Source organism: Macaca mulatta, chromosome 2 (assembly GCF_049350105.2).
Source record: "Macaca mulatta isolate MMU2019108-1 chromosome 2, T2T-MMU8v2.0, whole genome shotgun sequence".
NCBI classification, from domain to species: Eukaryota; Metazoa; Chordata; class Mammalia; order Primates; family Cercopithecidae; genus Macaca; species Macaca mulatta.
This window is the reverse complement of record NC_133407.1, coordinates 160,361,565-160,387,246: the sequence shown is the minus strand read 5'-3', so window position 1 is coordinate 160,387,246 and position 25,682 is coordinate 160,361,565. Positions and strand designations below refer to the sequence as shown.

The 25,682-nt window shown below is 49.3% G+C and overlaps 1 protein-coding gene across 4 annotated transcripts in view; it reads right to left on the bottom strand.

The window, feature by feature from the left end:
• Positions 1–25,682, bottom strand: part of ADCY5 (adenylate cyclase 5) — a 164,562-nt gene that overhangs the window by 99,319 nt on the left and 39,561 nt on the right. The window contains exons 1-2 of one of the 4 annotated variants that reach the window (XM_077993793.1): positions 17,230–17,266; positions 6,447–6,541 (exon numbers count right to left, since the gene is read on the bottom strand). The exons of 2 other annotated variants lie outside the window; for them this stretch is intronic. In XM_077993793.1, the coding sequence (XP_077849919.1) occupies positions 6,447–6,541; positions 17,230–17,251 (117 nt within the window). In that variant the 5' untranslated portion in view covers positions 17,252–17,266. Of the gene's footprint in view, positions 1–6,307; positions 6,542–17,229; positions 17,267–25,682 lie in introns of those variants that run through there. One more of the 4 variants, XM_077993794.1, reaches the window with a different exon arrangement.

Here is a 25,682-nt window from a genome sequence, read left to right as displayed (position 1 = left end):
GTCGTCTTGGGCCAGGGCGAGTACAGCCACCCGCACACAGGAGGTTGGCTTCATGGCCCCAGAAGCCCTGCTGGTATTTTTGCCACTCCTTGTTGTGCCCTTTATATACATTACCTAAGGCTGTTGCCCAGGTCACAAGGGCCGGAACTAGGACTCAAAGCCAGGTATGTCCACAGACACTGCCCTTCCTCTGACCCCAGAACCAAGCTCCAGGGGACTGCTGGACCATCTAAAATTCACTACGCCCACAAATTATTCCTGTGTTGCCCCCTTCTCAGTAAAGCCAAGGGAACTGGCTCAAGCTCCAGGGCACCTCTTCTTTCCCACCTTCCCACTCTGAAGTGCAGCCATGCAGACAGTCTCCGAATCCCAAGTTTTCTAACTTGGGGAACATGAAGAGGTCACTAGTACCACTCTGGCTTCTTTGTTATTCCTGGAGCCATCCTTTGTCCCAGGACCCCTCGGCCTGGGAGGAGAAGGGGGGCAACAGGACTGTCAGGGGGTGCAGGCACCAAGGAGGACCAGCCCTTCAGTCTCCTTGAAGTCCCTGGGACCCCGCCCTGGTCCTCAAAGTCATAATATTTACAGGGAACACTGAAAAGCCAGCCCCAGCAGCTCTGCCTGGCTGGCAAGTTACCGCAAACAGCAGATGGCTCTGAACAATTTGAATGCAGGCCCCCCTCTTCTTACAGCCGGCACCCCAGCCCACCCCCAGTAAGTAAATAAACAAGCAAGAAACTCCAGAACGAGGCAAAAGCACAGCTCTGGATGGCTCTATCTAAGCAAGCTGCCCTTCCTGCAGAGGCCACCCTGGAGCCAGAACCACACATTCACACTGCAGGGAGAGCCGGCACACATCCTTCTAGGGGCAAAAAATGTCCACTGCAGACACACACACACACACACACACACACACACACACACACACACAGCCAATGCTGTAGTCTCTGTGTAGCTGTGAGCATGTGGGAGCAGGGCAAGTAGAGGGGATGGAGAAAGGAGAGGGAGGGAATGTTAATAGAGTCAGAGTGCTTATTTTATTAAAACCTTTTATAAATAAGCCTCACTTAGCCCCAGCCAGACATGTAGTCTTGGTGCCTAAAATCATGACTCCTCTACTTTCTGGAGACCTAGATGGTGAGCCAGGAGTGTGTACAGGGTGGGAGAGGAAACCCACCAAAGTTCTGAATGCCTACCCCTGCCCCCTCCAGCTCCCAGAACTCCTGCATGGGGCCCCATCTATCTGCAAGTTAGCTAGAAAAGCAGGAGTCCAAATGCCACCATAGCAGTTACTGGCTGTGTGATCTTGGACAAGTTACTTAACCTCTCTGTGCTTCAGTTTCTCATCGGTAAAATGGAGAATAGTATCTGTAATCGAGAGCTGTAGAGTTAAAATAGATACTAGCTATCAAGATAATTCTCCCATTTTTCATTTTTCTTACCTCTCTCTCTACAGTCTAAAAAAAAGACTTCTTTTGTGGACAGGCTGAGAATAATCGTCACCACCATTACCCTCTGTCTAATCCCAAGACAGCTCTCCGGAGTAGGTGTTCTTATCCCTATCTTATTGATGAAGACACTGAGGCTCAGAAAGGCTCTGACACTGACCTGAGGTCAAAGCCTAAGTGACGGCACCACAGGACCGTCAAAGAGGCAGAGTGTGAGAGCCCAAGCAGGCCAATGGAAAGGTTTCCAGAAGATCCAGCTCTCCTCAGAACTCCAGGCCAGGAGGAGGTCAGGAAAGGCTCAAAGGCATGAATGAGCCCGAAGCAGCTCAGCTTTGGTTGGACAGGAGGGCACAGGGCCAGCTGCCAAGCTGGGTGACTCAGCCTTGACACCTTACTCCTCCTGGGGCCCAGGCACTGAGCCCTGGCTCTCCTCATCCTCGGCAGAGGCCACCATCCTTTAAGGTCAACCAGCAGCCCAGAGGCCCAGCAAGCGAGACCCCACAGCACGCCGGTGGCTCCAGGGATCCTATCTTCCACCCTGGCCATCTCTCGGCTTCTCAGAACACCGTCTATCACGCTGCCACTCCCCACCCATATGTGCTCTCTGGAAGGAACTGGGGTGCTCCCAGAACTGGCCCATCTTCCACTTAGGAGACATGTTTCAATTTGCGCAGCACAGTCTCGTTATTCCTATTGTCTGGAACAAGTTATTAACAGCACCCTCTCACCTTCCACTCTCAAAAGAGTCCTGGTTTTGATGCTAAATCATATAGTCACCATACCCTGACCCTCCCTCAAGGCTACCTGAGCCGTGGGCCCAAATCTGTTAGCCAAGGAGGGGCACCCCATCCTCCTTGGACAGTTCCAAGGATGTCCAGGAAACACCCCTGACCAGTCTTTTTTACTTGGCAGGCTGCAGAAACTTTCTTCCCACACTGCCTGCCAGCGCCCCCCACCCCACCCCATTTCCTGTAACTTCTCCTAGATGTAGCCCAGCTGGGTCTTCTCATCATAATGCAAATGACCCAAGGTCTTAAGCCCGTCAGCGTCAGCGTCAGCATGGAAGGGAACCTCCAGCAGAAACCGGCCACTCCAAAACAGAGAAAGATGACAGCCAGAGCCATGAGCCAGCACAGCTCATGCCTACACTAGGATCCGTGAGAAAGTGCTGGGTCTCCAAGGAGAGGAGAAACAGGTATTCCTTCAGGCTCCATTCCATTCATTTCTTCACTACTTCATTCATTCATTCAACAAAAAATTGATTAAATAACCGGGTTCAAGGCTGCATCCCTATAATCAATGGTACAAATATAACAACCTACAGAGTTAGGATGTAGATACACACAGACACATGTATGTGTATACACAGATTTCATTATTCATGTGTGTGGGTTGTGAGAGCTATTCCAAGAATAATCTGAAAATCATTGGTATCAGGTTTTGAAATGCATCAATGCTTTTTAATACATTTACCTCCTTGGTGATGTTTGAGCCCATGTGATATTTACTACATTGTTATTTAAATGAGTCTAGACTCTGAGACCTCTTCCACTTTCATACAAAATGCCACGGTTGGGGAAGCTAGCCAGGGAAAAAAATCAATCCTGCCAAATCCATTGATCTGAGAGTAGGTATTAATTGCCCAGGATTTGATCAGCACAGCAGGAGGCTGGGGGTAAACCACAGAGTGCAAAGTAGGTGAGAGTAACAAAAAAAAAAATACAAATCTACAAGGCTGCAGAGAAACTCATCTCTTGCCTAGGAGGACATTCATCCTGACCCGGCCCAGACCAGTCATAGACAAACATGAGAATATTCAAACCAAGGGAAATAGTAACCCCCCTTTAAAAAGGCCTATTGCAGATACAAAAAAGAATTTATTTTCAACACAACGTTAATTAGGCAAACATGTACTAAGGCTAATGGCAGGCCAGGCACTCTGCTAGGACTGGAGAAATCGGCAATAAATAAGGTCTATCTTGGGTCTTGAGACACACTCAGTCTAGGAGGAGAGAGATAAAACCAAGAGAGCACAACAGCTGGTCACGGTGTGTGGTCACAGAGGAGCACCAAGAAAGGAAAGGAAAGAGTCCATCCCTGCATGCTGGAAGGTGACCCAGGAAGGTGACCCAGGAGGGCTTACTGGAGGAGGTGGTATTTGACTTGGGTTCTGGAATGCAGATGAGTAGCAAAGGGGGACAAGACACTGGAGGGACAGAAAGCATTCTAGAGAAGCTTGGCAGAAGAGAACAGCTGTTCAGGGGTATAGGGCAGATGGGGGGAAGCCAGTATTTCGGGCCAGAATGGCAAGGAAGCGATGTGCTCAGACCTGAATTTTGGAAACGTAGCATTACAGCTGTATGGCAGGTGGCCCAAAGAAGGACAAAGCTAAGTAAAAGGCTGCGCAACGGTCCAGACGAGAGATGATGAAGGTCTAACCAGGGCAGGTTGGGAGGGGCCACGGAGGTTGGAGGAATTGAGGGGATGTTTCAGAGCCAAACCCATCAGCACTGTATGACCAACTGAAAGTGGGAGGCGAGGAGAGGGAGTTGTCAAGGATGACTTCAGTTTCTAAGCAGGCAACAGGGAAAATGACAGGAAACAAGACAGAGAAGAGAGGCGGTGGAGGAGCCGGTCTCCGTGAGGACAGTGGGGTGGATGAGTGAGGGGTACACATGATGGGTTTAAAGTACCCTGGGGAGCAATAACTAACACGCAGCTGGAAATGTGCAGGTGTGTCTCCAGAGGCTGGGCCAGAGGAACAGATATGGGGATGGTTAACAAAATCACAGAGATGGACAAGATGAGCCGGAAGAAAAGAGCCCATGATGGAGCCCTGGGGAAAGCAAATGCTTGAGGAGGAAAAGAAAAGAGGAGGCCAATCAAGAGGCACAGTGGGAACAGCCAAAGAAAGACGAGAATGGGAGTGGGGCCAGAGCAAGTGGCGCCAGGTGAAGGAGGCCCATCATGTGGCAACCAGGGGCCCCCAATATGAGCGGCAAGGGCTGCTTTCACCATGAGGGGCCTCTGTGGGTTTGTGGAGTCACATACGCTGAGAACTACCCTGTCGAGAGAGCCAGTGGGGAGTTGGAGCACAGAGACATGAGAGATGGAGGCACGCCGGGGAGTGAAGGTGGTGTTACTATACTGGGGACCTGTGTCCCTAGTTAGCCTCTACGGGAGGGACCTGGGGAAGGAGGCAGGGCGGGAGGCCAGGAGTCATGGAAGGAAGGAGGGAGGAAGGTGGCCAGAGGAAAGAATGGAGGCCAGGCCGACAGAGGGAACGCCCCAGGCAGGAGAAGGAACTGGGCTACTCTGAGAAGCCAGGAGGTGCAGGACATCAGCTGAGATGGAGAGGGAGGGCTTAAGAGGTCTTCAATGAGGCAGAAAGTTTCTCTGCAGAACAGTGAGGGCATGGTGGAGACACAGGGCTGGGAGCTATAGACAGGACAGCAGTGAGGGCTCAGACTGGCCACTCTGGAGAGGAGGACATGACTAAAACAGCAAATCTCCTCAGAAGATCCTTGCCAAAAAGTCTGGCCCAGGAGAGGAACTGGTTCAGAAGAGTTAGGAATGCAGCTTCAAGACTTTCCTCTGGACTAGGATTTGTAGTCCTGACCACTCCCACGCACTCTCCCTGCCTCAATCTTCAAACCACTTTTTCCCAATACCAGTAGGGTCTATTTGTACAGGGAGAGTTTTCGCAAAACAGAGCTAAGCACCCCCCACCCCACTGCGAGCACACACGCATGTGCACACACTCCACACCATGCTGGGCACTCCTAGTTCCATACATGCCCACATCTGTGTCTTGCTCTTGGTGAAGTCCCCAGCAGAGCGGCACATGTGGAGAGGCATGTGACAAGCAGATGAGAGGGACACTAACCCCGAGGTTAGAAAAACCTGTAACTTTCCCCCTCGCTGACCACAGGGTCAGTCAACTCTACCAGAATTAAGTGCTTCTCTGTCCGTGGCTCTGAATAGGACAAACTCCAGCCTGAAGTGAATACCACCAGAAACTAATCTAACAGACAGTGCACAGATGTCCATGCAGGCCTTCTGAGCTGCAACTACAAAAAACAAATGGTGCAGTGCTCGCTGGGGAGCTTAGCTCTATGGGAGGACTACAAATGGCCCCTAGCCTTCCTCAAGAGTGCAGAGAGGAGAGGTACAATAAAGGCAAAGCTGTAGGAAGGGCCTGGCGTATGATCCTGTACAGGGCCGGGTGCACCAGGACAGAGCAGGTGTTCCCGGTGATGGGGGTGAGGATGACTGCCAATCCCTGAGCCATCACGACGCCAGGTTCAGTCTCAGGCCAGGAAGCTGGACAGACACTTCGGGCCATCAGCTAGAGGAGAGAGCCTGTCCCCTACGACTCTTCCCCAGCAGATGCAGCTCACAGCCAAGCCTGACTTTTTCTTGTGGAAAAACGGGGGAAGAAGAGGGAGCTGGTCATGTCTGGATGCTGTGCTAGTGGCCGGATGTCAAAGCAGCCTTTATAATCCCCTTGATCGCCCCGTTTGGTGTCTATCTTTTGCTCACCCTAAATGAATGCCTCCACTGTGTCTTCAAGCCTATTTCCCTCCTGTGTACTCTGGTGGAATGAGCCATGGGAGGGCCACCTCCTCATAGGAGACCTGTTTGGCAGCAGCTCTGCTGCCATGTGCACAAGTAGTCTTTGGGAGCCTAGATCCTCCTAAAATCGTTTTGAGCTTTCTCCGCATCCACAGAGGTGCATTTCCCTGCAGGGAAGGATGATACATCCTTAGATTTTTCAGAGGCCCAAAGGAAGATAAAAAATTGCTTTGGGGGATTAAAAGGCACCATGGTGTAAAGACAGAGGGCTGGGCTTGGCCTACCCCGCGGCGTGGCAGATGTGAGTGAAACGCCTTCCTCATAATCCCATGGTGATCCTGGGCCATCAAGGTTGCAGGTGCAGCACGGCCTGAGGCTGGGCCACCCAGTCCCATCCTGGGAATGGACTCAGCTCCTTCTCACCTTTGCCTGCTGAGGACAGCAGGCTGAGGTCTGCATCCCCGAGGGTTCATCTCTGAGGTCTGCCCTCGCATTGCCAGTCAACCTGCAACTGCACGCTACAAACAAGAGACACGTGGGGTGTGAGATGGACATTTCAAGGCCTCCCTCTTCCCTGGAATGAGGTGCCTAAAGCTGACTTTGGAAAACCAGAAGCCAAACACTACAAGGACACTGTGCTGACCCAGCCTTGGGCAGAGGCCAGCACACTTCCCATCTGCCCCTCCAGGGGCTTGGGGGCCGCCCAGCACACCTGCACATGAGGACCAGCTGCCCAAACAGACTGACCAGGGGTTCCCAGAAGCTCAAAGGATGTACAGGGCATGCTGATACCTCCAAGCGGGCGGGAGGGGAGGAGACGGAAGGGAAAGGAAGGAAAAGTGTGTGGGTCTGGGGTGAGGAAAGGGAGATACATTCTGAGAATTTCGAAGCACGTGCCACTCCTGAGGCTTTCAGGCCACGAAATCCGGCCAAACCCACCCTTTCCAGCCTGATGACCACAGACTGTCTAAACACTTCCAGATGTCCTTGAGGGCTGTGCAGGGGACGGCAAGTGCAGCTTGGACAAAACAGAGTGAAAGATCACCTCTTGGGAAAGAGAAGCTATAAATTACCATTATGACTTCCCACCCAGAAGGAGGGAGACACCCTGGGACTGAAGACTGAGAGTGGCCAATGGAGATGTCCTTCCCAGGAGAACACCCAGTCAAGGACACTGCCTGGGCTGTCTCCAGTCGCCTTGTTCCAGCCCAGCCTCCACCATCACCCCTTTCCAAGGTCTAAATGCCACACTATAGAAATATTACCAAAATATCCGTATCCTCACCCCAAGCAATGGACTTAGCTGTTTCCAGGGCCTGGGGCTCCTGTTAGGTCACAGTAGTAACACAGGCAGGCCCTGCAACTTTAGTCTAACCTCCACTTGCACAACTCCAGGGGGTGCCATTCACAAGTGGGCCACATCTGAATGACTGCCCTGAAGGTACAGGACCTTATGCCATAGTCCCACCGGCTAACAGGTCGCCCTGGGGTGGCCGGTGGATCTACAACCAGCTCTCCTCCACCACGCTCCCAGCTTGTCTGCCCAGCAACTTCATCTCTGTCCCAGGGGTACCCACAGTCCCACCAGTGTGTCCTGGGGCCCTCACAGCATCCCCATCACACTGGGACTCTGGCAGCAGGGGCAGAGTCAGCGGCTGCTGAAAGCCTGCCCACTCTGGACAAGCGCCTCCTCCTCACATCTAAAGTGTTTGTCTTAATTTACTTTACGTAATTAAGAAAAATCCACCACTGTTGTGGCAGGAGTGGGGGAAGCAAGTTATACAACAGTATATCCTCCGTCATACTACTTTGTTTTAAATGATTTCTAGAAAGAAATAGCAAAATGTGATAGAATTAAGGGGGATTTTATCTTTTCTCCTTTATACTTTTTTAACTTTACAGATTGTTCAAGTGGTGTCTATGGCTTTAGGATCAGAGAAAGAGGGCTATGAATGTGATCAAGTTTTTTTCTTCCCCTAGAGACACTTTAGATATAAGTTCTGGGAGCTCCTGGAAGGCTGCAAACCCGCCTGGGGTTCAGAAAGTCTGAGGAAGGGCTTAGATGGGCTGGGTCTGCAGGCAGCACAGGTTAGGCCGTGATCCACAGGGTGATCATAAACCGCAGACTGAGAAAGGCCACAGAGACCATCCGCAGCTCTCATCAAAAAGTCGTTGACCAAGGCCAGAGGGCACAAAGCTTGCCTAAGGCCAGTGAGCTGATGAGTGGTGACAAAGCTGGAGTCTGAACCCAGGCCCTCGGTCCCCAGGCAGACAGCGTTACTCCCCTTCTCTGGATCTTTCTTTCTCTCTGCATGTCTCTCTTTCTCCAACTTTGTTTCTTTCTCAGTCTTTGCCTCTCTGTCTCGCTCTGCCTCTCTCTCTCTCCTCCACCACCACTCCCCTCTCTTGCATGCTATACCTCTAAACCTCACTAAAGACTCTAATGGTGCCCCTTATTCACCCTCCCCCATAGGACGGTCACTTTTTTGTGGCGGGAGAATATAGCATCCGCAGCAGGCCACCAGTCTCTCCCACCCCCATGACTCTAAATGCACTGAGCTGAGACAATGGCACATGCTAGGAAAACTGGGAATTTCAGTCCCTGTAAACAGATCACAAACAAGGCAACAGGTGACGCAGGCACAGAGGCCCATGTTCCTGCCACCTGCTCCCCTGACACACACTATACCAACAGTCTTCCCCGAGTGATACAAAAGAGCCCAGGGTCGAGAGTGAGGCAGGCCTTGGTTCAAGCCCTCTCACTCAGAACTCTGCAGCCTTGGGTTCATTAAACCTTCTTGGAATCCCTGCGTCCTCATCAATAAAATGAGGGTGTTGGCCGGGTGCAGTGGCTCCTACCTATAATCCCAGCACTTTGGGAGGCAGAAGTGGGAGGATTACACAAGGACAGGAGTTCAAAACCAGCCTGGGCAACAGAGCAAGACCCTGATTCCATTAAAAAAAAAAATTCTAAAAATTAGGTGGGCATGGTGGGGTAATGCCTGCAGCCTTAGTTACTGGGGAGGCTGAATCAAGAGGATCACTTGAGCCCAGGAGTTTGAGGCTACAGTGAGTTATGACTGTGCCACTGCAATCCAGCCTGGGCAACAGTGTGAGACTCTGTTTCTAAAAAATACAATACAATACAGCCGGGCGTGGTGGCTCAAGCCTGTAATCCCAGCACTTTGGGAGGCCGAGACGGGCGGATCACAAGGTCAGGAGATCGAGACCATCCTGGCTAACACGGTGAAACCCCGTCTCTACTAAAAAGTACAAAAAACTAGCCGGGCGAGGTGGTGGGCGTCTGTAGTCCCAGCTACTCGGGAGGCTGAGGCAGGAGAATGACGTAAACCCGGGAGGCGGAGCTCGCAGTGAGCCGAGATTGCGCCACAGCACTCCAGCCTGGGTGACAGAGCTAGACTCCATCTCAAAAAAAAAAAAAAAAAAAAAAAAATACAATACAATGAGGGTGTGAGGGACAGCATCACATGCAAAGGAGACAGCATATGCAAAGTGCCCATATGGCCCGGCAGGTGCTCACTACATGGAGATCATTCTTGTTATGAACTCAGGCCTTCTGCAGACCAGACTCCCCTGCGCCTTGCTTCCCTGCCATCCCCAGCGCTGGGCCGGCTTCCCCTCCCTCCCTCCAGCCCCAGCTGCTGAGGACCCTTCAGGAACTATGAACAACAACAACAGCTTTTAAAATAGGGGCTGGGCGGGCGCAGTGGCTCACACCTGTAATCCCAGCACTTTGGGAGGCTAAGGGCAGATCAGTTGAGGTCAGAAGTTCAAGACCAGCCTGGCCAACATGGTGAAACCCTGTCTCTACTAAAAATACACACACACAAAATTAGCCAGGCATGGTGGTGGGCACCTGTACTCCCAGCTACTCAGGAAGCTGATTCAGGAGGATCACTTGAACCCATAAGGTGGAATTTGCAGTGAGCCGAGATCACGCCACTGCACTCTTGCCTGGGCAACAGAGTGAGACTCTATCTCAAAAAAAAAAAAAAAAAAAAAAAAAAGGCCAGGTGCGGTGGCTCAAGCCTGTAATCCCAGCACTTTGGGAGGTCGAGGCGGGTGGATCACAAGGTCAGGAGATTGAGACCATCCTGGCTAACACCGTGAAACCCCGTCTCTACTAAAAAAATACAAAAAACTAGCCGGGCGTGGTGGCGGGCGCCTGTAGTCCCAGCCACTCGGGAGGCTGAGGCAGGAGAATGGCGTGAACCCGGGGGGCGGAGCTTGCAGTGAGCCGAGATCGCGCCACTGCACTCCAGCCTGGGGCACAGAGCAAGACTCCGTCTCAAAAAAAAAAAAAAAAAATCAGCAACATTTTAAATTTGCTTTTCTAACTTTAATGAGATACACATAGTTTTCTTTCTTCTCTTAACTCAATTTGATTTTAAAACATTTCTTTTCATCCAAATCAGAAATAACAAAGGATATTGCCTCCAATCCTATCACCTTAGCAAATCAACTGTTTCTAAGTTTCCTTCTGCAGATCTCACTGTTTTTGAATGAATTTTTTTTTAAATGCATATCTAGGGTAGCACCTTATCCATCTATAGCACAACTGAGAATGGGGAAATAACCCAGAAGGCATCTGATGGGACAAAGTAGCTGTCACTCAGACTCCACACTCACATTCATGACTTGAGCCAGAAGTGATCACCTCAGGTTGTCACAAGTATCTGATAGCTGTGGGTGTCCAAAAATTCTAATAATATACTTGTCAAGCTCGTGCAGTTTAGAAATAGCAAACTGGAAGGGAGGGTAGGATGGGGGCGGGGCAGAGCCACTTTGGCAGGCACTGTGATAACACTGAAAAGTGGTAAGGCACAGTCTATTAATGAGAAACAAGACAGAAAATGAGTTCTTAAAGTATGCATAAGTTATCAAAACACCTAGCTGGACCTCTCTAGGGTACGAGCAAACCTCCTCTGACCCTCCCGAGGCCTGCGTTGTATTCTGTCAGGGGACGATAACTAACTAATGCAATGGTGGCCTGAGTCACCCAGAAAAGCTCACACCAGCAACTACTTAAGGAAGTAGACAAAGCACATATTTTCGGAAGACTTCTATCAGGACGAATTGTAATAATAAACACTGGCATGAATTTTTGATTATCCAGAAAAGCAGGCCCATTCCCCAAGGGTTCTGAAGAGAAGGTTGTTACTGAGACCCTTCGTTTTTTAAGTGAAAATGGCCCTTTGGACAGTCCCCACTTTTGGTGGTCCTGTGTGATGTGCAGAGGGGCTCCCTAACTCTCAAGGACATAGACCTCTCCCCACGCAGAGGGCTGAGCCCTTCAGGCCAATGCCCAGACCCAGAAAGGAATGTCAGTCTCACGTCTCCTGGTCTAACTATCTGATAAATGGACAATCCAGGGCCTTCAAGGCCTCCCGAACTGGTCTCCATGTGGCTCCACAATGGCTTATCTCCCAATAAACAGCTAAGCTGTTACCCAAGTCTACCTTCTCCTCCCTGAACATGTCCATCCTCCTTCACAGCACCTGTTCAGCCTGCCTCATATCTCCTGCCACTTCCCTCCCCATCAAAATCCTACTCTGCCTGCTGAATCCTCCCTCCCCTCGCGGGCCCCTTTCCAGATTGAGTGGATGGCACTGCCTGTACACCGCTTCGCTGGCTCTGTAAGCTACGTGCAGACAGACACTCGGCCTATTTGGTTCCCTACAGGAACAGCATTGTCTTGGCACCTGGTGGACCTTCAATAATCTTTTGCTGGATTTGAAAACCCACGTCAGCCGGACATGGTGGTTCACATGTTACATAATCCCAGCACTTTGGAAGGGCGAGGTGGGAGGATTGCTTGAGTCCAGGAGTTCAAGACTAGCCTTGGCAACATAGTGTGACCCTGTCTCTATTAAAAAAAAAAAAATTTTTTTTTTTTTTTGAGACGGAGTCTCGCTCTGTTGCCCAGGCTAGAGTGCAGTGGCGTGATCTCGGCTCACTGCAAGCTCCACCTCCCAGGTTCACGCCATTCTCCTGCCTTAGCCTCCCAAGTAGCTGGGACTACAGGTGCCCACCACCACGCCCAGCTAATTTTTTGTATTTTTATTAGAGACAGGGTTTCACCGTGTTAGCTAGGATGGTCTCGATCTCCTGACCTCGTGATCTGCCTGTGTCGGCCTCCCAAAGTGCTGGGATTACAGGCATGAGCCACCACGCCCGACCCAAAAAAAGTTTTTTAATTGCCAGGCGTGGTGGCATGTGCCTGTAGTCCCAGCTACTTGGGAGGCTGAGGTGGGAGGACCGCTTGAGCCTAGGAAGTTGAGGTTGCAGTGAGCCATGATTTCACCACTGCACTCCTGACTGGGAAACAGAGTGAAGATCCTGTCTCAAAAAAAAGAGACAGAGAGAAAGGAGTGGAGAGAAGGAAAGAAGGAAAGAAGGAAAGAAGGAAGGAAGGAAGGAAGGAAGGAAGGAAGGAAGGAAGGAAGGAAGGAAGGAAGGAAGGAGAGAGAAAGAGAGAGAGAGGGAGGGAAGGACAGAAGGAGGGAAGGAAGGAGGGAGGGAAGGAAGGAGACAAAGAGACAGGGAAAAAGAGTGGAAAGAAAGAAAGAAAGAAAGAAAGAAAGAAAGAAAGAAAGAAAGAAAGAAAGAAAGAAAGAAAGAAAGAAAGAAAGAAAATAAAAGAGAGGGAGAGAGAGAAAGAAAAGAAAAGGAAAGGAAGGAGAAAAGAGAAGAAAAGAGAGAAGGGAGAGAGAGAAGGGAGGGAGGGAAGAAGGAAGGAAGGAGAGAGAGAGAAAGAAAGAGAGAGAGGGAGGGAAGGAAGGAGGGAGGGAAAGAAGGAGACAAAGAGACAGGGAAAGAGAGTGGAATGAACGAATGAACGAAAGAAAGAAAGAGAGAAAGAAAAGAAAAGAGAGGGAGAGAGAGAGAAAGAAAAGAAAAGGAAAGGAAGGAGAAAAGAGAAGAAAAGAAAAGAGAGAAGGGAGAGAGAGAAGGGAGGGAGGGAAGAAGGAAGGAAGGAAGGAAGGAAGGAAGGAAGGAAGGAAGGAAGGAAAAGAAAGAAAAAAGAGAGAGAGAGAAAGAAAGGAAAGAAGGAAGGAAGGAAGGAAGGAAAAAGAAAAGAGAGAAGGGAGGGAGGGAAGAAGGAAGGAAGGAGGGAAGGAAGGAAAAGAGAGAGAAGACAGATGAAGGAAGGAAGGAAAGAAAGAAAGAAAGAAAGAAAGAAGGAAGGAAGGAAAGAAAGGAAGAAAGGAAGGAAAGAAAAAAGGAAGAGAAAGAGAAGGAGGGAGGGAGGGAAGGAAGGAGACAGAGAAAGAGAAAGAGGGAAAATAAAGAAAGAGAGAAAGAGAGAGAGAAAAAGAGAGAAAAAGAAAGAAAAAAGAAAGAAAAGAGAAAAGAAAAGAAAAGAAAGGAAAAGAAAAGAGAAAAAGAGACAGAAGGGAGGGAAGGAGGGAGGGAAGGAGGGAGGGAGGGAAGGAGGGAGGGAGGGATGGAGGAAGGAAGGCAGGAAGGAAGGGAGGAAGGGAGGGAGGGAGGGAGGGAGGGAGGGAGGTAGGGAGGGAGATTTAAAAAAAAAACCCATATCCGTACCACAGTGGATCAGGGGCCCTGCTTTCTCTAGCATACAGGGGCATGCATGCCTGCGGGCACTTCACACACATGCTTTACCCTTCCCATGACTTTGGGGAAACTTCTGTACAATGTGAGCTCCCGGAATTGGGAAAGGAAGAAAGGTCCCGCCGAGAAGGAATTCCCCTTGCCCAATAAGGATTTATGCTATTATTTTTCCTTCCACAAACCCTCAATAAACAGAAGAGCTAAATTTGTCTCTGTCCTGACATTCCTAAGAATGGGTGGAACTAGGTGGAAGGGAAGGGGCCCTGCCAGCACTTGCCTCTGTGCCTCGTCTAGCTGACTTTTTCCTTACTGCTTGATGCGGCATAGCAGAGGGGGAGGCACAGAAATATCCAGAATCACTTGCCCCTCTTCTGCCCCACTTCAAGCAGGAGTCTTGCCTGTGCTCAAAGACTGCCAAGGAAAGGAATGGACTCATCCATGCCAGCCCTCAATCACCATGGCTGGCCAGGCGCAGTAGCTCATGCCCGTGATCTCAACACTTTGGGAGGCCGAGGCAGAAGGATCACTTGAGCTCTGGACTTTTAGACCAGCCTTGGCAAAAAAAATCAAGACTCTGTCTCTACAAAAAGTTTTAAAATTAGCCAGGCACGGTGGTGTATACCTGTAGTCCTAGCTACTCGGGAGGCTGAGGCAAGAGGATGGCTTGAGCCCAGGAATTCAGGGTTACAGTGAGCTGTGATCACACCACTGCACTCCAGCCTGGGTGACAGAGAGAGACTCTGTCTCAAAATTTAAAAAGTTCATGTCTGGAAAAAGTTCATTCCTGGTGTCTGGTTTAAATTTCTTCTGTTCTGCAGGGAGGATCTTCTTTGCCCTTCTCAACTATTTCTTCCTCTGATCTAAAGTCAAATGGACTTTTTCAAGCCAGAGGGGAGGAGGTTGAGGAAGGGGACTGAGGAAAAGGGAGCTTTTGTAACTATCCCTGGCTCAAACCCTGGCAGGCCAGATGAGGAACTAAGAGGGTGAAAACAGACAGAGAAGGGGATTGTGTGGGTATAGACACAGCACAGAGGCTGCTAGGAGAGTAGAGAAGAGAGGACCAAGAGAACAGCAAGAAGGGAAATTTAAGGGTTAACCCTCCTGTCGAAAAGTCTATCTGACTGCCAGGCACTGACAAAGTTGCTCACGGGTGTCTTGGGGTTCAGGCACCTCTTTGTCTGGGGTACTCTACTGCCTCAGCCTTGCAGCACCAAAGCAACCATCTGCTGCCCTCCTGCACACAGCATTGGCAACCTGTGCCCACTGCCATGGCAACCAGCTCTCCCAGTACCTGGAGGTCGGGTCTCACCAGCAATGAGTGCCCCACATGATTTCTAACAAAGTCCCTTCCCCTCCAAAACCAAGTGCTCCCCCGCCCCTCTACTGGGACCCGCACATTTTGACTGCGGAGTATGAAGGGACCCGAGGGTGCCCCAACTTGAACCGGTCACCCATGGCCATCACATGGTCTAGGGGGTCTGCCCTGGGGTCTCCTGCACTGAGACAACACAAGATCCTGAACGAGGCTTGGTTCTCTGCAGTTTTGCAAGGACAGATCTGAATAATATCTGACCATTCATGATCACTGCACCCCAGCCCTTTGTCGCCTCCAAACCGTGCAGCACGCAGGGCTACTACCACAGGGATAATCTTCAAATACCATTTTCATCCAATCGCTCTTCAGCTCAAGCGCCCAAAATAGCAGTCCCAGCTTATCAGATCAAATCTAAATGTTTATAATATTTCCACCCCTACACACACACTCCAACCTCTACCCTAGGTCCTCACCATTCAAGTCACGTACATCTCCTTTCTGTCCCAATTTTCTTGTCCCTGCCATGTTTTCTTTGCCCATGCCATTAACCCCCTCCTGTGATGTCCTTGTCTTCTGGGTCATATCCACCTCCTTTAGCAAGCCATGCTGCAGTCTGTCACTATAACTATTTGTACCTACCACAGTGTTAGGTGCAAATTAGTAAAACTGTAAAGGATCATCTTTCTGCTTGTGGGTTCCAAATTTCACTGCAAGTTCATCAATGGGAGAGCTTTCTCCTTCATTAGGCCTCAAGATTCCCCTGTTGGACTGGGAGCTCCCACAGGGCCGGCCATCCAGCTATCCCCTTAGAATTTCCCAGGGGCAGGACTGGGGGAGCTCTCTCCATACGCTCCCAACGCTTCAGCCCTGCATTGGCTTCTCTAAGGGTTCCAAGGCAAGCTGGAGGGCCAAAGTCTAGAGCGGTGCTGCCCAGTGGAACTCTGTAATGCTGGAATGTTCCATAGATACCAGATTGTAAAGACTTGATGTGAACAAAAGACATAAAGTCACCCACAGGTATTTTTTATATTGGTTACCTGTTAAAATGATAATATTTGGATATGCTGGGTTAAATAAAGTATATGCCAAAAACTCAGTTTACCTGTTTCTTTTCACTTTTTAAAAAATACGGGTATAGAAAAATGTTAAATTACACATATAGCTCACATTATGTTTCTATTGGACCATGGTAAAATGGTCTCTACTCCCCGAAGGGTGTAATGAGTGTCCCATCTGAATTGTCCCTAGGTCTTACTGTTTTTCCCTCTCCATATTGCTTTGCTTTCTAAAGTTTATTTTTTTTTTTACTGTAGTAAAAAACACATAACATAAAATCTACCCTCTTAACACATTTTGAAGTGAATAGTACAGTATTGCTAACTATATATATATTATTATTGTACAGCATCACTTTTTTTTTTTTTTTTTTTTTTGAGACAGAGTCTTGCTGTCGCCCAGGCTAGAGTGCAGTGGCACAATCTCGGCTCACTGCAAGATCCGCCTCCCAGGTTCATGCCATTCTCCTGCCTCAGCCTCCCGAGTAGCTGGGACTACAGGCACCTGCCACCACGCCTGGCTAATTTTTTGGATTTTTAGTAGAGATGGGGTTTCACCGTGTTAGCCAGGATGATCTCGATCTCCTGACCTCGTGATCTGCCTGCCTCGGCCTCCCAAAGTGCTGGGATTATAGGCTTGAGCCACTGCGCCCGGCCACAGCATCACTTTTCTCAGTTTAGTTTTCTTTAACCTTGATGTCTGCTTCTTTGATAGATACCTCCAATTCTCTCTGGAACAAACTGGTATTACAAGTTAGTTAATTGACTTAGACCTTTAGTGCCCTAATGCTGAACCTTTCATCCCAGGAATGCTTCAAGAATAACCATAATCATAGCAGCACATTTCATTTGTACTGCTTACTGTATGGGTGTGCTTTTTGCATGAGTCAGTCCATATAACGACCCTGTGGAACATACAAGTCGGGCATTAATATCCCCAAGTCAACAGGTAAGGAAACAGAAGGCCAGGGGTTAAGGGCTGTGTACAAAGGCAGTTGCACAACTAAAGCCCAACCCCTGGACCCCTGGCCACTTTCCATTCCACACATACAGTAAGCGCAAGGAACATGGGTTCAGATGCGGCAGTTACATGTTCTCTTGTCCCATCAAGAATTGTCTCTGCAATAGGAGGGACTGGGACACTGCTGATAAAAAGGGAAGTGTTACTAAGATAGGAGTAGGTAGTAAGAAGAGTAAAGAGGTCTAAAACAGAACCTGTGGGTCTGGGGTCCAGAATCACCTCTGCTCCCAAGTAACTGCATGCCCTTGGATCACTGCTTTTACGTCCTGGGCTTTGTTTGGTTTCCTCATCTGTGATAGAAGCAGCCAGATGCTTCAAGACGCAGCTAGACCAGCACCGCTTGCCCTTCTAGTGGGAATGCAAACCAACTCAATCCTTTTGTACAGCAATTTGGCAATATGTGTCAAGAGCCTCAGAAACTCTTTGACCCAGTAATTCCGCTTCTGAGAATCCTAAGAAATAATCCTTAAAAAGGAAAAAGCCTTATGTGCAAAGACCTTCATCTCAGCACTATTTATAACACTAACAAACTGGAAATGAGCTAAAGTCTAATAATAGGAGAATGGTTAAACTGTGATATGGTAAATCCATTTAATAAAATATTATGCAGTTATTTAAAATAATGCAGCATCTGTAGAAAACATGCATTTGGCCATATGAAAAGAGGCAGGATATTTAAAAGCTGATATGGGCCAGGCGCAGTGGCTCACGTGTATAATCCCAGCACTTTGGGAGGTCAAGGCGGGCAGATCACGAGGTCAAGAGTTCGAGACCAGCCTGACCAACATGGTGAAACCCTGTCTCTACTAAAAATACAAAATTAGCCGAGTGTGGTGGCACACGCCTGTAATCCCAGCTACTCAGGAGGGTAAGGCAGAAGAATCGCTTGAACCAGGAGGCAGAGGTTGCAATGAACCGAGATCACGCCACTGCACGCCAGCCTGCGCAACAAGAACAAGACTCCGTCTCAAAAAAACAAAAAATAAATAAATAAAAATAAAAAATAAATAAATAAAGAGCTGATACGGTATGAAAGCAGTTAAATTTTAAAAAGAAAAAGGAACACTGCACTCCTATGGGGACACACATGTGGATGTCCACAAAAAGCTGGAAAATAATTCACTGTAACGCTAATAGTGGCTAGTTAGAGTGATGGGACTAGAGGTGTTTGTTTTTTCTTCTTCTCTCAGTTTCCAAGTACGCACAAATAATTTTGAAAAACTTACATAGCAAGGGTCCTGGATTTGAAGTTCCCCAAGAGCGTGCATGGTTCTAACATGTCTGGGTGAGTCAGACAGGTGGTAAATGAGGTTGCATGCTAAGCCCAGGCTCAGCGTTGGGGGCTCAGGGAAATGCCAAGCACCAGAGGGCTGCGGAACCAGGGACCAGCAGATCCCCATCCAGATGCAGAATGGCCATTCCTACTATCCCATCCCTCTACTTTAAAAAATGAGAGGGAAGGGCCATTTCTGTGGCTATTGGCACTCAGGATGAAAAACAAGCATCTGTCTGACCATCCTTGGAGCCCACATAGTGGCGAGAGGCAGGTAGGGGAGCTGGGCAGGGAAGGGAGAGACACCACCCTCAGTGGCTATTAACAGCTTTGCCCAGGGACACTTATACAAGATTTTGTTGGAACAAGTGGTGGAAAGGTCAAGGCAGCTTTTCTTGGGGGGTAGGGAAGAGAAGCTGGGATCCTTCCTGGGTCCTAATCTCCCTCCCTGGTCAGCATTCTTCATGACAAGAACTCTTCCCCAAACTTCCCAGTCCCTTTCGGCTGTTCTCTGAGACCTCTACTCAGAGGCAGTGAGGAGAGGCAGTGTGGCAGGTAACTGTTACCGAACCCACCTAAAAACCTGGCCTGTCCCAGAAAGGGTCTTAGAAATATACCGAGAGACTCAGATGCCCCCCTAGATGACTCCACGGTGCCTGTCCCCGCAGAATCCACAGGCAAAGACCAGATGCCCAGGTCATACCTCAGATACGACCTGGACAAGCTGGAGCAGATCCAGAGGGGACAGTCACATGGACAAGTGCTATGAAGAGAAGCTTATCCACCAGTTCCTCCAAGACCAGTGCTGGGCACCCCTGAGAGCTTAAAGGTGGTGTGATTAGGACACAAAAAGGAAATGTGTTCTGAGCTGGATGGGGACCCATGGCCCTCATCTCTCTATGAGCTGAGACAGGCTGAGAACACAAGAGGCGTAGGGAGGGTTCCAACATGTTAAAGATAAGGCAGAACCACAATCGGTTATCAGGGCACGTGAGAGATGCCTAGACCACGAGCAGGACCTTTTAAGGTCTATGGCAAGGAGGATAACCCTCGACTCTCCAAACATACTGCCTGGAGCAGGCCCAGAGGTGGAATGCCGGGCTGCAGAGCATGGCTCCAACCCAGAGTTACTATTCTTGGGATCAAATCTGGCTGCCTGACAGCACTGGATTGATGGTGACTGGTGGCCATGTGTTGACAATGCTGGCAGGATGCTGGAAGCCAAGGGGGCCCAGGAAGGCATGCACGGGCTTCTTTTGAATCTCTCCATCCAAGGAAGAGCAGCTCATAGGACCAGGTTGGGAAAATGTTTAAAGGAGCCCTAGTCATGTCTACAATTTCTTCTTTTTCACAGGGAAGATGTATTTATGTTATATTTATTATATAATTAGAGATTGGTGGTTTAAAAAGAAAAAAAGGAAAGCAGTAAAGCATTCCTCAACACTGTGTGATGGCAAGGAAATCAAAAGATGTCTTCACCAGTGTCTCCCCATCTGTCCTCCGCATCGTGCAATGTCTTGAACAGTACTAAGAGCACAGATTGGCCAGGCATGGTGGCTCACGCCTGTAATCCCAGCATTTTGGGAGGCTGTGGCAGGCAGATCCCTTGAGCTCAAGAGTTGGGGATGAGCCTGGGCAATGTGGGGAAACCCCATCCCTACAAAAGATACAAAAATTAGCCAAGTGTAGTGGCACATGCCTGTGGTCTCAGCTACCTGGAAAGCTGAGGTGGAATTCCTTGAGCCTGGGAAGATGAGACTGCAGTGAGCCATAACTGCACCAACCACGACATGCCAGCCTAGGCTACAGAGCGAGACCCTGTCTCAAAATAAATAAATAAATAAATAAATAAATAAATAAATAAGAGTACAGATTACATATTTAGCGCCCCAGGTAAATTCAAGCTGTGGCTCCACCACCTATGCCCTGTGTTGCCTGGACCTGCTTTCCTGACCAGTAAGAGAGGATGGCAGTAACACCTACGTGAGAGGATGGCTACGAGGAAAAACTCAGGCAGCACTGTTGAGCGAGCAAGTGAGGTGCGCAATCAGTTCCTGGGTCCATCCCTCTAGGAATGCCGCTCTCTCCTCCCAATCTACCCCACACCACTGCTGTGAGAATCAATCAGCCACATCACTCAGAAACTCCTGGAGGGTCCCTGCTGTCCATGAAATTAGGAATGAACTCCTGAGCTGGGCTTTCCCAGCCCGCCGGGAGCTGCTCCTCAGACAGCTGCCCTGCATGGACCCTGGGTCCCTCCTTCCTGTATGTCTTTGTCACACTCTTCTACCCCTTTGCCTCTCAATCTCATCCCTCTCTGGAATCCATATCCATCCTCTGGACCTTCTCTGCTCTCTCCAGCCAGAAGGGAATTCTCTCTCTCTCTGTAGTCTTCCTTACATGCTATTCTGACTACAGCCAGCTACACACAGGTGTTCATCTTCCTGACTGTAGCCAACATTTTGATTTACAAAATGTTAGTTTATAAGAAAGGAGTAAGATCCAGTTCTCTTCCCTTGAAGAACCTGAAATCCAGTGAGGAAGATCAAGATATGCCCACCCAGGAAACATTTAACAAAGCAGAACAGCCGATTACAAAACACCAGCCAAGGCCGCAGAGTCAGCACTGTGTCTGAGTCACAATGTCACATTACCTCGAGGCTCTGGAAGGGGACTTTCAAATGCAGACCAAAAGGCTGGTTGACAAGCACTGACCAAGCACCTCAAGTGCTGAGAACATAAGACTCAAATAAGAGACAGTTCCCTCTTCACTGTGCTTTCCAACAAACACCATCCTTGCCAGACACAGGGTGAACAAGGTAACCCCTCAAGCCACTGGTCAGTTCAGAACACTAAGCAGAAGGCCTCCAGGCAGCATCTTCAGCCCTTCCCTTCTCACTGCTCCATCCAGACCTCCCACTCCACCACGGTCAGGGGCCAGGAGGTGGGCAGTCGGCCCATGTCCCCTGCCTGTGTCTGGGGCCCAGCTTCTGCCTTGCCCCATCTCTCCAGCTGTGTTCTGGAGAGAAGAATGCACACTATGCCCAGAACAAACACTAGCACAGGCCTCCTGAGTGGGAAGGCCGCTGGGGAAAGAAGTGAGAGTCTCCATCTCAGACAAGAGCTCCCAGCTGCAGGGGCTCTGAGTGTGTTGTGGGTCCACTCTGAGTTCAGCACTCGAGAATTTTTGGATTAGGTGGAGCCTGATGGGAAAAACCACAAGATCAGGGCTCACTACCTTGGCCAGCAGGGAAGACAGACTGGAGGAGTCAGGCCAAATGTGGACACATCCGGGCAGGAGACCCCTCCGCTGAAACACACATTTCTGTTTTATTGTCTCTTTTCAGACCCCATCTTCAGCTGGCTCTGAAAAAGAGACCCTGCCAGTGTGGTCTGATCCGTGTGTTTATCTTGGGGTCTCAGCACCTAACTCTGGGTCTCAGTTTTCTGACAAACCTGCCCCCTTGTGTCACCAGTGCTGCCGGAATGGTAAGAAGATGCCAGAAGGGCAGGGCAGAGGAACGAGCCTGCAAGAGCTGCTGGAAGTGCCACCTGTCACCACACTGCTGCAATGCCTGCTGGAGCGGCCCTGAAAACAGAGCGGCTCAGTGAAGGCCGGGGAGGCCAAACAGCACAAGCTCCCCAGGCCTGTCCTCCCTCGTGCTGTGGCTTTGGTTTTCATGCCAAGGGACTCCGGCCCTCCGCCAGGCTGCAGCAGCCTTGCTCTGCGCACTCCCTTGGCTGCATGGCCAGGCTCTGAGCACCAGTCTAGAGCACAGGATGGAGTAGCAGAGACAAGGCGTCTGGGGCTGCAGAGTTTCCACGTCAGAGTTCTTCCCTTGCTTTGAACGCAAATGCTTCCAGACCCAGAACACTGGGACAGAGAGGACTGAACACCAACTTGGTTCTCTCCTTTAGGACCTGAAGGATCTGTGAGAAGTGAGGAGGGAGCAGGACAGGAGGGGAGAGGTGCCTCCTGCCAGGCCTGATCAGGGCCATACCAAATGCAAGGCCCATGGCCTTCCCCACTAGACCATCACACCTATTTTATTTTATTTTATTTATTTCTTTTATTATTTTATTTTATTTATTTTGAGTCAGAGTCTCGCTTTGTCGTCCAGACTAGGTGCAGTGGCACCACCTTGGATCACTGCAACCTTCACCTCTCGGGTTCAAGCAATTCTCGCATCTCAGCCTCCCAAGTAGCTGGGACTACAGGCACCTGCCACCAGGCCCGGCTAGTTTTTGTATCTTTAGTAGAGATGGGGTTTCACCATGTTGGCCAGGCTGGTCTAAAACTACTGGCCTCAAGTGATCCACCTGCCTTGGCCGGGCATGGCATGTGCCCTCCTCTTGGGAGCCATGAGTAACAAACTATCTTTTCCATAGTGGTTGCCTCCTGATCTGTTGGCCACACCATACCTGAACAATAATAAAACCTGTGGTTTAAAATACCCACATGCAGGGCTCCCCAGGCAGTCACAGAGATTATTGTCTGGTGCCACTGATCAGCAAACTGGCATTTTCATTTCAGTTGGAGAGAGTGAAAAGGAGAGGACAGGGATTTTTCTCTTTCCTCCTGAGATTGGGCTCTAGGGACTCAAGGTTATTCCTTTTCCATTTCTCCCATGGTCACTCAAAATGGCACAAATAATGGCTTAATGAGCACTGGCTCTGTTGTAATGATGGGCGGGACAAGGATGCTTGGCCGACTGGGGTTGAGCAAGTCTGTGCTCCCATGACTCCACCCAGTTGGACTCCTAATAAGGCCCTCTCAACAGTTCCTGGGCCCTCTCCACTTGAGCTGACTCTCCTCCAGAACACGCCACTGCCATCCTTGGCCAGCCTGCCACTAGCATACCCACCAAGCCGCCGCCACTGCTCCTGCTCCTATGGGAACCCAGGACCTTTTCCATCTGGGCACTAGGTCACTCCTTGGTTTTGGACCAAATGCCTCGCCTTGAAGCCATCCACACCCAGACCTGCAGACATCTTTGGAGTTCAGCCATCACATTTCCCTGAACTGGCTGCTCCTCTGTTCTAGGAATGTGACAGCCCCTCAGCTGCCCCTCCTGGCCAAGCTTTATCCTCCTACTCTGACCTTTGGATCCCTCAAGACCACATACCCAGCCCCAGCTCTAACCATCAACTCTCCCTTCTCCAGACACCCTACTGCTCTCAGCCTCCCCACAGACCATGCCATCGCCATCAGTGCACACCCCTCTCCTGAAATGCCCTCTCTTCTTAAACATGCATCACACTTCAGCAACCAACAGTAGCACTTAGATTTCTCTGGTCCCCAAAAAGAATGGGATCAGATAAACAAAATGTGCTCTAGCTATAAAATGGAATATTATTCATCCATAAAACATGAATAAAGCACTGATTCATACTACAATGTGGATGAACCTGAAAAATACTCTGCAAATGCCAGGTATAGTGGCTCATCCCTATAATCTCAGCACTTTGAGAGGCCAAAGTAGGAGGTATCACTTGAGCTCAGGAGGTTGGGACCAGCATGGGCAACATAGTGAGACCCTATCTCTACTCAAAATAAAAAAAAATTAGCTGGGCATAGTGGTACGCACCTGCAGTCTCAGCTCCTAGGGAGTCTGAGGTTGGAGGATTGCTTAAGCCAGGGTGATAAAAGCTGCTGTGAGCTATTATATGATTATGCCACTGCACTCCAGCCTGGGCAACAGAGTGGGACCCTGTCTCAAAAAAAAAAAAAAAAAAAAAAAAGTTGCAAAGTGAAAGAAGTCAGACACAAAAAGATACATACTGTATGATTCCACTTACAGGACATATCCAGAATAGGTAAATCCATACAGACATAAAGCAGACTAGTAGTTGCCAGGGACTGAGGGGAGGAGGAAATTGGGAGTGACTACTAATGGGTATTGGGTTTTCTTTGGGGCTGACAAAAATGTTTGGGATAGACAGAGGTGGAAAACTGAATTTCAATTTTTTTAAGTGTGGTTTTAGAAAACGCGTCAATTACGTACAGTGGCCACATGGAAAGAAATATCAGAGGTGGTCTCAGAGAATACAAAAATCTCTGGACCTACAGTGAAAAATCTAGACACCAGTTCCATGTTTGATGCCTGGGACACATTAAGTAAATCATGGAACATCACTTCCAAGGGATGCTGTACTGCGTGAACACGGTCATAACACGTATTTTCAGTGTTGTTTTGAGAATTGAGTGAGATAATGTAGGAACAGCACACAAATGACATTCATTTGTACACTCAGCAAGAAAATTAGTATACAAATGTTACGTTTAAAAAAAAAGACATTAGATTGGCTAGGCATGGTGGCTCATGCCTGTAATCCAAGCACTCTGGGAGGCCGAGGTGGGTGGATTATGAGGTGAGAGTTCGAGACCAGCCAGCCCAATACGGTGGAACCCCATCTCTACTAAAAATACAAAAATTAGCCAGACGTGGTGGCATGCACCTGTAGTCCCAGCTACTCGGGAGGCTGAGGCAGAAGAATCGCTTGAACCCGGGAGGCGCAGGTTGCAGTGAGCCAAGATGGCGCCACTGCACTCCAGCCTGGGCAACAGAGTGAGACTTCATCCCCAAAAAAAAAAAAAAAGCAGACACAAAGTTCTAGCTATACTCAGCCGGGCATGGTGGCTCACTCCTGTAATCCCAGCACTCTGGGAGGCCGAGTGGGTGGATTACCTGAGGGTAGGAATTCAAAATCAGCCTGGTCAACATGGTGAAATCCCGTCTCTATTAAAAATGCAAAAATTAGCCAGGCATGGTGGCAGGCAGCTGTAATCCAGCTACTAGGGAGGCTGAGACAGGAGAATCATTTGAACCCAGGAGGCAGAGGTTGCAGTGAGCCAAGGTCCTGCCACTGTACTCCAGCCTGGGCGACAGAATGAGAGACTCAAAAAATAAAATAACATAAAAATAGCTATACAAACCACATTTACTTATATAAAAGTGTATCTCTGTAGATAAAGTATAGAAAAGATTTAGAGAGCTAGCTGGTGTTTTAAGCTTATGAAATATTTTCTATAAAATTATCTTATACAGGCAGCCAGGCTCTTGATCTGGCTCTGCCTATAACCAGCCTGTAAAGTCTTTAAAATCCCCTCCCCATCTGACACTGGGTTTTTAGAAAGGTTTAACCCTTATAAAGGTTTAAAGTCTGCTTTAACTACATCCACTCAATACCTATTTCCTCTATGTGCTACGGGCTGTGCTAGGTGCCAGGGGCCCCCAGGGATTGGTAAGAGTGAGTCCCAGTACTCCAGGTGCGTACAATCGTGGGCCATGAAACCAGGTAGCATGTGGGGAAAAAAGGACAGATGGCCCAGCACATGCTAGTTCTCAGGGTGGCCACTGGAGAAGGTATCCCTGGAGTCAGGGTCTAAAGGTGGGAT